The sequence below is a fragment of the Thamnophis sirtalis genome, unplaced genomic scaffold (assembly GCF_051295495.1).
Source record: "Thamnophis sirtalis isolate CommonGarterSnake01/CBP01778 unplaced genomic scaffold, rThaSir2_p1.2 scaffold_1, whole genome shotgun sequence".
Classification (NCBI taxonomy): Eukaryota; Metazoa; Chordata; class Lepidosauria; order Squamata; family Natricidae; genus Thamnophis; species Thamnophis sirtalis.
Window position 1 is genome coordinate 114,437,549 of NW_028261381.1, and position 12,508 is coordinate 114,450,056.

The 12,508-nt window shown below is 38.7% G+C and overlaps 1 protein-coding gene across 1 annotated transcript in view; it reads right to left on the reverse strand.

Moving 5' to 3' along the window:
- Positions 1–5,066: 5,066 nt before the first annotated feature.
- SPINT1 (serine peptidase inhibitor, Kunitz type 1) overlaps positions 5,067–12,508 on the reverse strand; it is a 30,794-nt gene continuing 23,352 nt past the window's right edge. Inside the window, exons 6-10 of the mRNA XM_014061460.2 lie at positions 11,454–11,579; positions 9,785–9,832; positions 7,627–7,797; positions 6,344–6,400; positions 5,067–5,686 (exon numbers count right to left, since the gene is read on the reverse strand). Of these exons, the coding sequence (XP_013916935.1) occupies positions 5,478–5,686; positions 6,344–6,400; positions 7,627–7,797; positions 9,785–9,832; positions 11,454–11,579 (611 nt within the window). The 3' untranslated portion in view covers positions 5,067–5,477. The remainder of the gene's footprint in view (positions 5,687–6,343; positions 6,401–7,626; positions 7,798–9,784; positions 9,833–11,453; positions 11,580–12,508) is intronic.

The following is a 12,508-nucleotide window of genomic DNA, read 5'->3' on the forward strand; positions in this document are numbered from 1 at the left end:
AATATTGCAGTGTATCTTTTCTTCCTCAAGGGAGTGCTCTTGTCACAATTTTTCTCAAACAAAAAGATTCAATTTTTCTCTGCTACCAATCTTCCCTCTCAATGTTCACACCCCTGCTTTTTCCAAGTGTTATTCAACTGTTTCAGGGGTGGGTTGCTACTGGCATTACTGGCAGCTCCGTGTGTGTGCACATTTGCACCTAAAAAGGTCTGCGCATGTGCACGTTAGAAAAGGGGGGGGATTATAAATTTTTGCAAATAAGATTGTTCGGCGCATGCGCATAACTGAAAATCAAGATCGCTCAATCGATAGAACCGGTGGAGGGGCGTGGCAGGCCAAGTTATTACCTACTTGGCCGAACTGGTCTGAACTGGTAGGAACCCACCGCTGAACTGTTTCACCCCCTGCTGACCTATTTGGTCCTCAATGGAATATTTGGAGTATTTGTGTTTATTGTCCCATTAAATTTGTTTTCTTGCATGCTCTCCTTTCAACTTCCTTGGACCTGAGGGCAGGGGGCAGCACTGGAATCTCTCAGACATAGTAATATTTTCCTTTTATTTCTCAGTTATTTTGTGTCAGTTCCATTCTTTCATAACTCTACAAGTTTGTTATTAGGCAGAATCTCTTATCTCTAATAACAAGCCTTCATAGAAGGGAAACACTTCCTCAAACTCAGCTCCTCCAGATGATGATGTGGATACACCCATGCAGTTTCTTCCTAACATTAAGGAAATTGTTTGCTATTGCTTTTCCATTCTACATTCTACAAAATGTAGCAATATCATACTAACTATATTTTATCTTCTTATCTGCCACAATCCCACTCTTTTTTCTCTCATCACTTGTTGAATAGGAAAGGTATAGGACAGTGATGGCCATGCCAAAATTGTGTGCACGTGCTATTGCGTGCATGCCCACCCACCTGTGCATGTGCACATAAACCCCTCCCCATATGCACATGACATGCTGGGGAGGGAAACTCCCAGAACCTGGGGAGGGAGAAAAACGGCCCAATGGCAAGTTTGGGAATGAACATCCGGTTTGCCCGTTGGGCCATTTTTTGCCCTCCCCAGGCTTCAGGAAAGCCTCCGGAGGCTTGGGCAATAAAAGAAGCTTTTGCTTGGCTACCCCATTGAATCTTATCATTTCCATTTTGCTAACAACAGATTGGGAACTAACGTGCAAGCTCCCTTCTACTGTACACAAATAAGCCACCAGGTCAGTGGTGAAATTCAAACATTTTCCCTACCGGTTCTGTAGGTGTGGTTTGGTGGGTGTGGCTTGGTGGTCATGTGACTGAGTGGGTGTGGCTGCACAACTGACTCACACACAATGCAAAAGCAGCTGGACTTTACCCAAAATGGCCCCTGCAAGAAGCAGGAACCTCACAGACAATCAGGCACAGCTGATTGTTGCACAGCTGATTGGTAGTAAAAGAAAATGCTTTTTAAAAAGTTTTTAAAAAATTCTGATGATTGCCCAGCACAGCTGATTGTCACACAACTGATCATCAGAACTTTTTTTTTATTTTTTTACTACCAGTTCGGGCGAACAGTAGCATTTCACCCCTGCACCAGGTTATCATATTTAGAGATATACGTACCGTAATCTTCTGCTCTAGCACACTGCTGGCAGGTAAAGATCATAATCTACCGATACTATCCCTCAAAATTGTAACTTAATATTTGTTCATTTCTATTTTTTGGTCAAGTGACATTGACAAGCTATTGAGAGCCAAGTGTCCCTGCATTAACTTTTTATGAACAAAGATGGATAATGCCTATACTTCTCAATGAGCACACTGATTTAAAGGTTCAAAGACTAGGCTATAGAAAAACATACACGAGGATGGCAGGGAAGATAGAAATATGCACAACAACTCTATTATTCTTTCACTGCACTCATACATCGCAGTAAACTGCAATGTAACTTGCTTGATTTCAGCTTAATATATGAAGCCATCCAGTGTGCTTTACAAATAACATCTATGATAATTATGGGTGAACCCAGACTTAAACTGATACAGCAAATTATTGCCACTAATATACTGTAACTAATATACCATATGTGCACAACTTGAAGTATATTTTATTAGCTATGGTTTACTAAAGTTTGTTAAAGTGGTTAAAGCATTAAACTAGAAACCGGAGGACCATGAGTTCTAGTCCTGCCTTAGGTATAATGCCTGCTGGGCCAATAACTTTCTCTCAGCCATAGGTAAGAGGCAATGGCAAACCACTTCTTAAATCTTGCCAAACTGCAGGGACTTGACCAAGCTGTTCCCAGGACTCAAAACTGACTTAAACCACCACTCCCTTCCAAAAGTCAAAATCAAGCCCAATATATTATGGCTTTACATGTTGTAATAATCAGGAGAGTCTGAATTCTTCAGGACATTTCCACTAGTGGTTCAATACAATATGTGAAGTCTTTTATTTTACTATTAATATAATGTCACCGTAGCTGTATATTTTAAACTGCAATCCTATTCAAATTCAGCTTTATACTAGTTGAGTAAACTATGGTTCCAGTCTTGGGGGAGGGTCATTTCTCAAAAATATCCAACTGGCCATTGCAACAATAGAAGAATAAACCAAATACAACTTTTCTTTTAATCAACCAAGTTGTTATTATCACAATAATCTATATTAACTGGTGCTTACTTCTCAGTAGTTCCAAATAAGATTGCACTGAACTTACATGTTTATAATACATCAAGGCCCCGAAGCCATGGTTAATTCCTCAAAAAGTACAATAGTCAAAAAAATACTAAAGGATGTTTATGATGGAAGTAAAATGTGTCAATTTTTATCCACTAGGTACTGATTAATATAATCTGTATTATAATTATCTGTGGACAGCCATTTCTTTAGTAGTGAATGCTTTCTGCTTCTTATGCTCCTAATTCCAAACTAGTCCAACCAGCTGAAATCATGTGTGCCCTTCCCTTCTTCAGTATTTTGTCCCAATGTACAGGAAATGCTCTCCAACCCACAGCCTTTCGAGCCTAATTTCAACCTATTGATATTGACATGCCATTGTACCATAGAGTTACTAAAATGCTTGTTTCTTGAATTATGATAATTTTGGAGCTTCTTCCTTTCTCAGAGCACAAAGATACCAGCAAGATCCTAAGCCTTTCTCAAGCTGGCAATAAATACCCTGGAGCCGAGGGGGGTAAAAACTGATCAAGCAAGCAAGTTGTAAAGAAAATATTTTATTAAAAATTTTACCGTCAGAGAAGAAATTCAGAAGTTGAGGGCTCAGAAAGCAGTAAAGAGGTACAGAAAGGGAGGGAGAAGGTAAGAGTTAACAGCTGTAGCAATGTGGAATAATCAAGTCAACTGCAAAGCACAATGAGTAATCTCTCGTCTCCTCCCCGCAAGGCACAATGACCAGCTCTGTCATTTCCTTCCCCACCCCAATTTGCGATTTCTCATAGATGTTCAGCCAGTTCTATGCTTGAGGTGGTTTGGCCCTTGGAGCAATTAACAGCTGTCTTCCCTTCAGATAATTCCCTATTAATCATTTATCCTGTTCACTTTGCTGCGGACTCTTCACCTTAGCCAGCAGAGGTTTTACATCCAAGCAAAGAATCCTTATGTACAGTACAATAAAACAAAATCTCATGACATCTACAAAAAAAAAGGATATAAACAAAATAATCATCTCATTTGCATCATAGAGTATGTCCAAAGTTATGTACAACTTCACACAGAGTGGATAGGAGTATCCTCACTGGCTTCACACGCTAACCTCCTGTGCTATATAGACAGAGAGGAAGATGATTCAAATTCAAAAGCAAGATTTGGATTTAAAAGTAATATTCAGCTTTGCTATTGGATTCTCAAGAAAGTCAGACAAGAGCTGGGCAATCCACTATAATACAAGCCAACTACAGGTCAATCTGTCATATATTCTTCCACCACTGTGAAATACTTCCTCCCTTTTAGTTCCTGGGAAGATTCAGTGTCCTCAGAAATGTTTGACGTCACGTGTAAACTTGCCAGATGATGGGAATGATCCAAAGTGACCCCAAAGCATAAGCCCTTTATCAAAACAGCCTTCCTTCCACGCATAAGCAAGTTCAGAGGAGTTTTCTATTCATCCTCAAATGATCAGAAATCAAGAAGTGTAGCCTGATCAACTATTTTGTTTTGAGGATGTTTTTGAAAAGAGATGGAGAATTTATTCCAAGCATCTCTATCCATAAAGTGAACCAGTATTCAGGCATAACTGTAAATTATCAGATGCCATAAAATGTAAGACAATAATTTACAAACTGGGATGTAGGTCAAAGTGGGAAGAGGAAAGAGATTAAAATATCTTACCTCAAACAAACAGGAAGGTAAATGAAAACATCACAGGCATCAACCTATATATTTCATACAACATATTTGTGAAAAATTAGGACAAATCTGTATTCTATCTCTATACCTGCTACTTTCTCTATATTTAAGGATGGCTGTGCAAGAAGCAGAGTCTGTCAACTTTCATGACTTTCCTTTTGTCCAAGGATCTTGTGAAAATTAGCTCTGAAGAAAAGCTAATTTTGAAACTGCCCCTATATAAGTATGCTATTTAACTACTTAATGAAATTGTATAGTTGGAGACAAATTAGAGAATGAGAAATGTCCTCTTTTCTGTCACAATTTCATTCTAAAAATAAATAGATATGAAGAAATCAAAACAGTAATATTGAACTAGAAATGATAACTAGAAGGTAGGGGAAATCCAGAAGAGAAAGGCAGGGCCAGATTTTCGGCCATGACCTAATTTCTGTTTCCTCTTATATGCATTCAGATCAAATCACAACGTTGTCTGTCTTCCATTTAACAATAACCTAGATATTTGGAATAGATGAGATGAGCTCAGGCCTCAGCACAGACATTAATAAATTTGTGAAAAGGATTCCACTTTTACTTAATTAGTCCATCAAAGTATTCCATCAAAATACAAGTCTCAAAACTGCAAAACTTTTTGTACCAGTTAAAACCCACAGAGGGTGGCTTTAAGGCAACATAGGTTTCCGCTCCCCCCCCCTCTCTCTCTCCCTCCCTCCCTCCCCCCCCCTCTCTCTCTCACACATACACACACACACTAATGAGTTTTGTGGGAAGAAGAATCTCATTCACTAGATTAAATTATGGTTCCTTCAATAGATATAACAAGTCCTTAAATTTAAAATAACCTTCATTATAAAACTCAGGGAAACATGAATGCAAAATGCCATCCATGTAGTATCAGAGCGGGCTAATCTTCTGGTCACTCCTTGTAACCTTAGAAACTATCACAGGATCAGGACAGGTAGAGCTTGTAAGCAGCTAATTGATAGTCTAAGGAAACATGGAAAAAAAGGAAGGAAAAATCCTTCAATAGATCCCCTCACCGCTCCCCCACCCCACCCCACAAACAAGTATTACAAGCAGTTGGTACGATTGTCCTTCCCAAAAATGGAGGGTAGCTCTACAGAATCAGATGGGCTTTGTGGTGCTGTTGTACACCAGATGTTCTGTGTCTTCAGCAGTTGATAAGACGGAAGAAAGAGTGGAATTAGCCACAGTAGGGGACTGACGACGTCTTCGATAGGTTTTTCGATTCTTTAGGAAGAAGTAGGCAAGGACAGCCAGCACTATCATAATGCAGACACCGAGGAGCACAGCGACGGCCACTTCAAAAGCACCTATGAGAGATGGAGCAGGAGTGGGAGATGGACAGAGAAAATCATGATTATACTGAAATTGTTAGAATGCTTTATTATGCAAAAAATTTAAGATACGTTTTTGCTTTATGCAGGCTGCCCAATCCATTCAAAAACAGATTAAATACTATGTTTGTAGGACGCTTCCTTAAAAAAAATGACAGTATAGGATCAGTCTAAATCCAGCTCTAGGTCACCTTAAGGAAACTATAATTATCACGTAACATTCTTAGATGTGCACACCTGCTGATGTGATATATACAAACAAACTGGGGGTGGAAAGGGAAATGCTGGTCTTAATACAGTTCCTAAAAATTGCTGCGCTTTGATATCTAAATTATACCATACTCCACAAAAACAAAAATGTTTTTAGAGGGGGAAGGTTATAAAGAATTCTTGAGCCAATATTTTTTGTGGGAGCAAAAGTGCAAGTTATGTAACATCTTATTTCCCCATTTTCCATAGTTTTTATTCTTTAGTGGTATATGCTTTGTTGTCAGTAAAATAAATCATTTTATTTAGAAGGACGTCATACTTCTTTCCACCACCCAAAAATTCCAGGCAAGTTGCTGTTAAAAATAAAAATCGTAACAAGAAGAAAACAGGGACTCAAGAGTTATTTGGAATGCTGTTACATACTTAAACTAGCTTGTTGATATTCGTATGCTCTCCATCTCTCACCAATCATATCTTCTTCTATATTAAAAGAAAATACAAGATTATGTAACAATGTTCAGAATAATGGAGACAACAATGTACTTATAATATTATGTTACTAGTAGTTGCTTAATAGTTACTATTAAGTAACCATCCTCAGGAGGGCAGGGGAGACCCAAGGATGCCATTGTGCCCAGAGAAGGTTATTTATTAGTTAGTTAGTATTTATTTGTATCCCACCTTTATTATTCTTACAGGTAACTCAAGGCAGCAAACACATCCAATATACCTCCCTCCTCCTATTTTCCTCAAAACTCCCACCCTATGAGGGGAGTTGGGCTGAGTATGTATAATTGGCCCAAGGTCACCCAGCTGGCTTTCATGCCTAAGGCAGGACTTGAACTCATGTTGTCCAGCTTTCTAGCTGGTACCTTTGCCACAAGACCAGATTATCATAATAATCAAATTCATATAGGCACGTATTTCCCCAAAAGGGTATTATGGACAACAGGCAACAATAAATAAAGCATCCAACATAAAAATGATAAAATCTAAATGCTCACAGTAATAAATAGCATAAAAACAAAAATAGTAATCCTGGGTGGATAAAATTGGCATTCTTAGTAGTTGAGACAAGACAGATCTCTGCCCCCCAGCAAACCCCAGGCCTGCCAGGATCACCAGATCTTGACAGCTTTATGGAAAGTCAAAATGGAGACATCATTTCTCCTGATGTCTACCACTCTCCTGGCCCACTTGACCTTTTAAATAATTTTTTAAATTAATGTAATTAAATAAAAACTAGCATAAGATAAAAGTAAAGGTTCCCTGGACATGCATGCTAGTCATTCCTGGCTCTAGGGGGCGATGCTCATCTGTTTCCATTCCGAAGAGCCAGCACTGTCTGAAGATGTCTCCGTGGTCATATGGCCGGTATGACTAGATGCCGAAGACGCACTGAGTGCGGTTACCATCCCAGAACTTTTTACATGCATTCAAATTGCTAGGCTGGCAGAAGCTGGGACATATAACAGGGTGCTCACTCCGTTACACGGTGCTTGGGATTCGAACCACTGAACCACCAAAATGCTGATCTTCTGATCGACAAGCTCAGCATCTTAGCCACTGAGCCACCGTGTCCCTTAAAAACGAAAAACTAGCATACTGCAAAGCAAAACACCAGCTTCTAGCAACAATACTACAGAGTGCTGTAGAAGTCTCACTACACTGATTAAAAAAAAACTTTTAAAAGATTTTCTTCTTACTTGTGATACCGCTACATGCTTTCAAACACGTTTCTTCCTGTTCGAAATTATTTTTGTTGCCTTCACAGCCTCCATAGGTGAAGCGACCACACTTCTCAGTGATAGGGTTGTAGTACCAGCGAGGTATACTTTCTTCACATCGTCCAGTGTCGGGCTTATTCACACAATAAGCTACCAGAAAGAAACAAGAAATATTGTTAGCTATTAATTAACTGTACTCCCAATTCTATGGACCTATCATGATTAAGTATTTGACAAAGCCATTAGCGCTCAGAGAATTGGCCTACTACCTGTGTAGCACAACTAGCTTTAAAACTTAAAATGTATGACAGGTAAACCTTGACCTATAACCAGTTGTTCAGTGATCTTTTAAAGTTACAATGGTGCTGAACAAATGGTAGCTTTGACCAGTTCTTGGAGTTCTGTTTGTCCCAGTCAGGTGATTAAGATTTGGGTGCCTGACAACAGGTTCGCACGTTCGACCAGTTGCTTTTGACCCTGCAATCACATGAACATCATTTGTAACCTTCTCTACAGGCTTCCCCAGAAAGTCAATGGGAAAGCTGGCAGGGTAGGTAGCAAGTCACTGGGGAAAGTCTTCCCAACCGGGCACCATCCTCTAACCCCTCTGCCTTTGTGCCATGCTGACCAATAGTGCATCCCTACACACCCATCTTGACATGTCGTACTTGTCACAACTACCCCGATCAATGCTTCTTGCACACATCTTTGCACCCTTCCAGTCCCAGGTCTTTTGCACATCCTTGCACACCATTTCCAAACTCCTACACTCACACTCTCTCTCACCTGACACCAATCATTCACCTGCCTGCTGACTTTCCCACTGACTTTGGTTGTAGTAAGCCAGCAGTAAATTTCTTGCCTTAACAATGACCACGGGATTCAGTTAACGATGGCAACCAGGAATGCAAAAATCGCTGTTGCTAAGCAATGCAGTTGCATTTTATGCACTGCTTGGCAACAGATGTTCCAGTCCCAATTGCTATCATAAGTCAAGGTCTATTTGTATTAATTATAATAGAAATATTAAACATACTAAATTTATATGCTGCTTGACCCTCGATGACTCTAAAATTTAAATTTTAGAGAAATACTATACCTTGCATCATTGTTATAATAGTTATTGTTCTTTTGCAACAGTTAGCTAATCCTAAACATTACAGGATGAAGGACAGTTAACAAACATTCAGAGAAGGTTTCATCTTTTTATGCAACTTATCAAAAATTCTAAAAAATATATAACAACGATTAACACTATTACAAAATGACATAGTTTCATGATTTCATTCATTGTGCTTATGTGACAAACTCTGCACTCCCCCTCTGGCAAGGATGATGTGCCCCAGGTGGCCTTTGGGGCTTATGAACTAGAAAAGAGGCTATGGAAGATCTCAGGGCTACCAAGTCCTTCTCAGGCGCTAGGAAGACCTCTCTAACACCAGATTTGCACTTGAGGCTTCACACAGGTTATTTGAAGTCTTGGCTAGGACGCATCCTGATTACAACTAACAAAGCCAACTAAAGCGAGTATAAGCTTAACTGTAACAATGAATTGCTATTGTTACTTTTTTGTAACAAGTTCTACTTATTACAGCTTACTTAAGACTTTGCGATAGTGGGGAATATCTGTAGTTTGGGTGTAGATGGGAGTGAAAGTTCATTCTCCAAGTTTGTGGGTTAGTTTCCAAACATTTAGTTACCAGGCGAGAACGAACCTTCACCCTCATTACACAAGACTGCCACAAGCAAATTTACTACATGTCCATATTTATACTATATTTGACTTTACAGTTCCACAATTTTTTTGCCTTTAGCTATTTTAACTATCAAATTGTGCTGCTTAAAGCAGATCTGTGTTTATAGAAACATGATGCTTTAAAACACTTGACTGTTGGACAATAGCCAATTGAGCATATCTATTAATGTGAGAGATTTCCCAATAATAAAAGTTATTCAAGATTACACTCAAATATGTCCAGAGTAGTTAATTCCTTAACAGAATCCAGTTCAAATTCTACATAAATACAGTCATCTTCTTCAATTATATTTGGAGTGATGCAAACATAGATTTTTAAAATGTGTTAAAATTTCTTTCAAATGTAATTCAAATATAAAATGTATTTTATAACATACTTACTTCTGTTAGAAGGATTGATTTTCTGTAACTTATTGAATCCTTGAATATCTAAAAGAGACAAAGAACAGACCTCAGAATGATTTACAGACATGCATTTTATTTGAAAATGGAAATCATTCTTATGAAGTGACATATTTTAAAATCATTTTTGTCTGGTCATTTTGTTAATTCCACTCTGCCTCTATTTCTTTACCTCATTTGCTAATCTGCTTTAGACAGAACTAGGTATATTTAATACTAAATTTTAAAACAATATTAAAACAATATTTGAGGCCAATCAATCCAAGGATGATGTAAGAAAAGAGAGGTTTTATAATAATAATAAATGATGCAAATATTCTACTTTATTTTGCACAACATTAATTTGCTGTTTTGTTTCGCATAATAAATAATTACATTTTTCTTTCTTAGAATAGAAAGCTATGCATGCAATTAAATGCACATTAAAAACAGCCATTTTAAATTCAAAATAAGCTATTCTGACCTTTTAGGAAGCTCTCCAATCTTACCAGAATTGTTTTAAGTTAAAAACAATCCTATTTCAATCTCATACCCGAGCCAGAAAAGCTTCTCTTCAACATAACTTCAAACTTATACCCACATACACACACACATATGTGCACATTAAGAGGTGCACTATATATATTATTTTCTCCCAGGAAAATTAAGAGGCCAGATCACACTAAAGGTCTATCCAACAGCTCGACTACATTTTCACAGTAACCTTTAGATGCCCATCAAAAATTGAACAGAAAAAAATGTAAGTCATATGTTTGGAATATACCGTATTTTTCAGAGTATAAGACGCACGAGTATAAAATGCATCAAGGTTTTGAAGAGGCAAATTTTAAAAAAAGTAGGTAGGTAGATAGAGGGATACAGAGAGAGAGAAAGAGAGAGAAATACTGTAAGTACTTAGGGAGGGAGAAAGAGAGAGTAGGTAGGTTGGTAGGTAGAGGAAGAGAGAGAGAAATTCAGTAGATACGTAGGTAGGGAGAGAGAGAGAGTAGGTAGTAGGTACGTAGGTAGATAGAGGGGGAGAGAGAGAAATACAGTAGGTAGGTAGGGAGAGAGAGTAGGTAGGTAGGTAGGTAGGTAGGTAGATGTTTCCAGGTGTATTTATCCATGTACTGGAGAAGGAAATCGCTGACAATCTGCAGACTTTGTTTCTGCTGGCACAGCACTTGATCAATGTAATTCTCATCAATCAATTAAAGAGCTTTCCAAAAGGGGAAAAAAACTTTTTGCACTCTGCAAACCTTCCCAAAACGGCCATTTTTTCACGAAAATGCCCCCCCCTTTTAAAGGCATGAATAGCCTTGGGGAGGGCTTACAGAATGCTCCTGGGGGATGGAAGGCAAAAAGCGGCCCATGTTTTGCTCATTTCTATCCTCCCCAGCCGCCAGGAGCGCTTTGAAAGCCTCCATAAGGGTATGCAGTGATTTTGGTGAAGGGGCGGGGCTTCAGGAGGCAAAAAAAATGCTGTATTCAGTGTATAAGACGCACACAGATTTTCAGCCTCTTTTTTGAGGAAAAAAGGTGCGTCTTATACTCCGAAAAATACGGTACTTAAATTTAATTTCTTGTAGTGAGCAGTGTTGGACTCAGTGGCCTTCAATTCCATTTCTATTGTTATTATTCCAAGACAGTTAAGGGGTCACCAACTTACATGAATCACAAGATTTCTCATCTGACCCATCTCGGCAATCTAGTCTCTCATCACATTCCAGAATTTTTTCAATGCAGCAGCCATCTTCACATTTGAAATAGTCTGGTAGGCAGTTTCCATTGCATGCTGTATGAGAAACATGGGTTAGTTCACAAGAGTTCTCAGCAAAGATGATTTATCTTTGTGACATTCTGGTAAAAAGATCTCTTTCTTCTTTGGGCACAGCAGAAATAGAGTACAGGTAGGCCTCGAGTTACAACATTTTGTTTAATGACGGTTGCAACAGCACTGAAAAAAGTGGCCCATGACTGTTTTTCACACTTGCTTGGCAACTGACTCATATTTTACAATGGTTGGAGTGTTCCAGGATCATATTGAATCTTTTGTGACCTTCTAACAAGTAAAGTTAAGGTGTGGCTCAATGGGTAAGACCTTAAGCTTGTTGATCAGAAAGGTAAGCAGTTCGAATCCCTAGCTCCACATAATGGAGTTAGCTCCTGTTACTTGTCCCAGGTTCTGCCAACCTAGCAGTTCGAAAGCAGGTAAAAATGCAAGTAAAAAAAATAGGAACCATCTTTGGGGGGAAGGTAATAGCATTCCGTGCACCTTTGGCATTTAGTCATGCTAGCCACATGACTACGGTGATGTCTTCAGGCAGTGCTGTTTTTTTGGTTTTGAAATGAAGATGACCACCGCCCCCTAGAGCCAGGAACGACTAGCACATATGTGCAAGGGGAATCTTTACCTTTACCTTAGATTTACTTAACAACTGTGTTACTAACTTAACAACTGCAATGATTCACTTAACCTCCGGTGAGAAAGATCATAAGATGGGGCAAAACTCACTTAACAATTGTCTCACCTAGCAACAGAAATTCTGGCTTCAATTGTGCTTGTAAATTGAGGAATAATTCTAGAAAAGTATTTGCAAGTGCTTCACTGCAGTGCTACAAAAACACAGAGTATGATATCAACCAAAGATATACCACTAAAGCTCATGTCAGTAAGGAAGTTCAAAAGAAGTTGAATGCTATCATGGAAAAGTACAGAAGAAC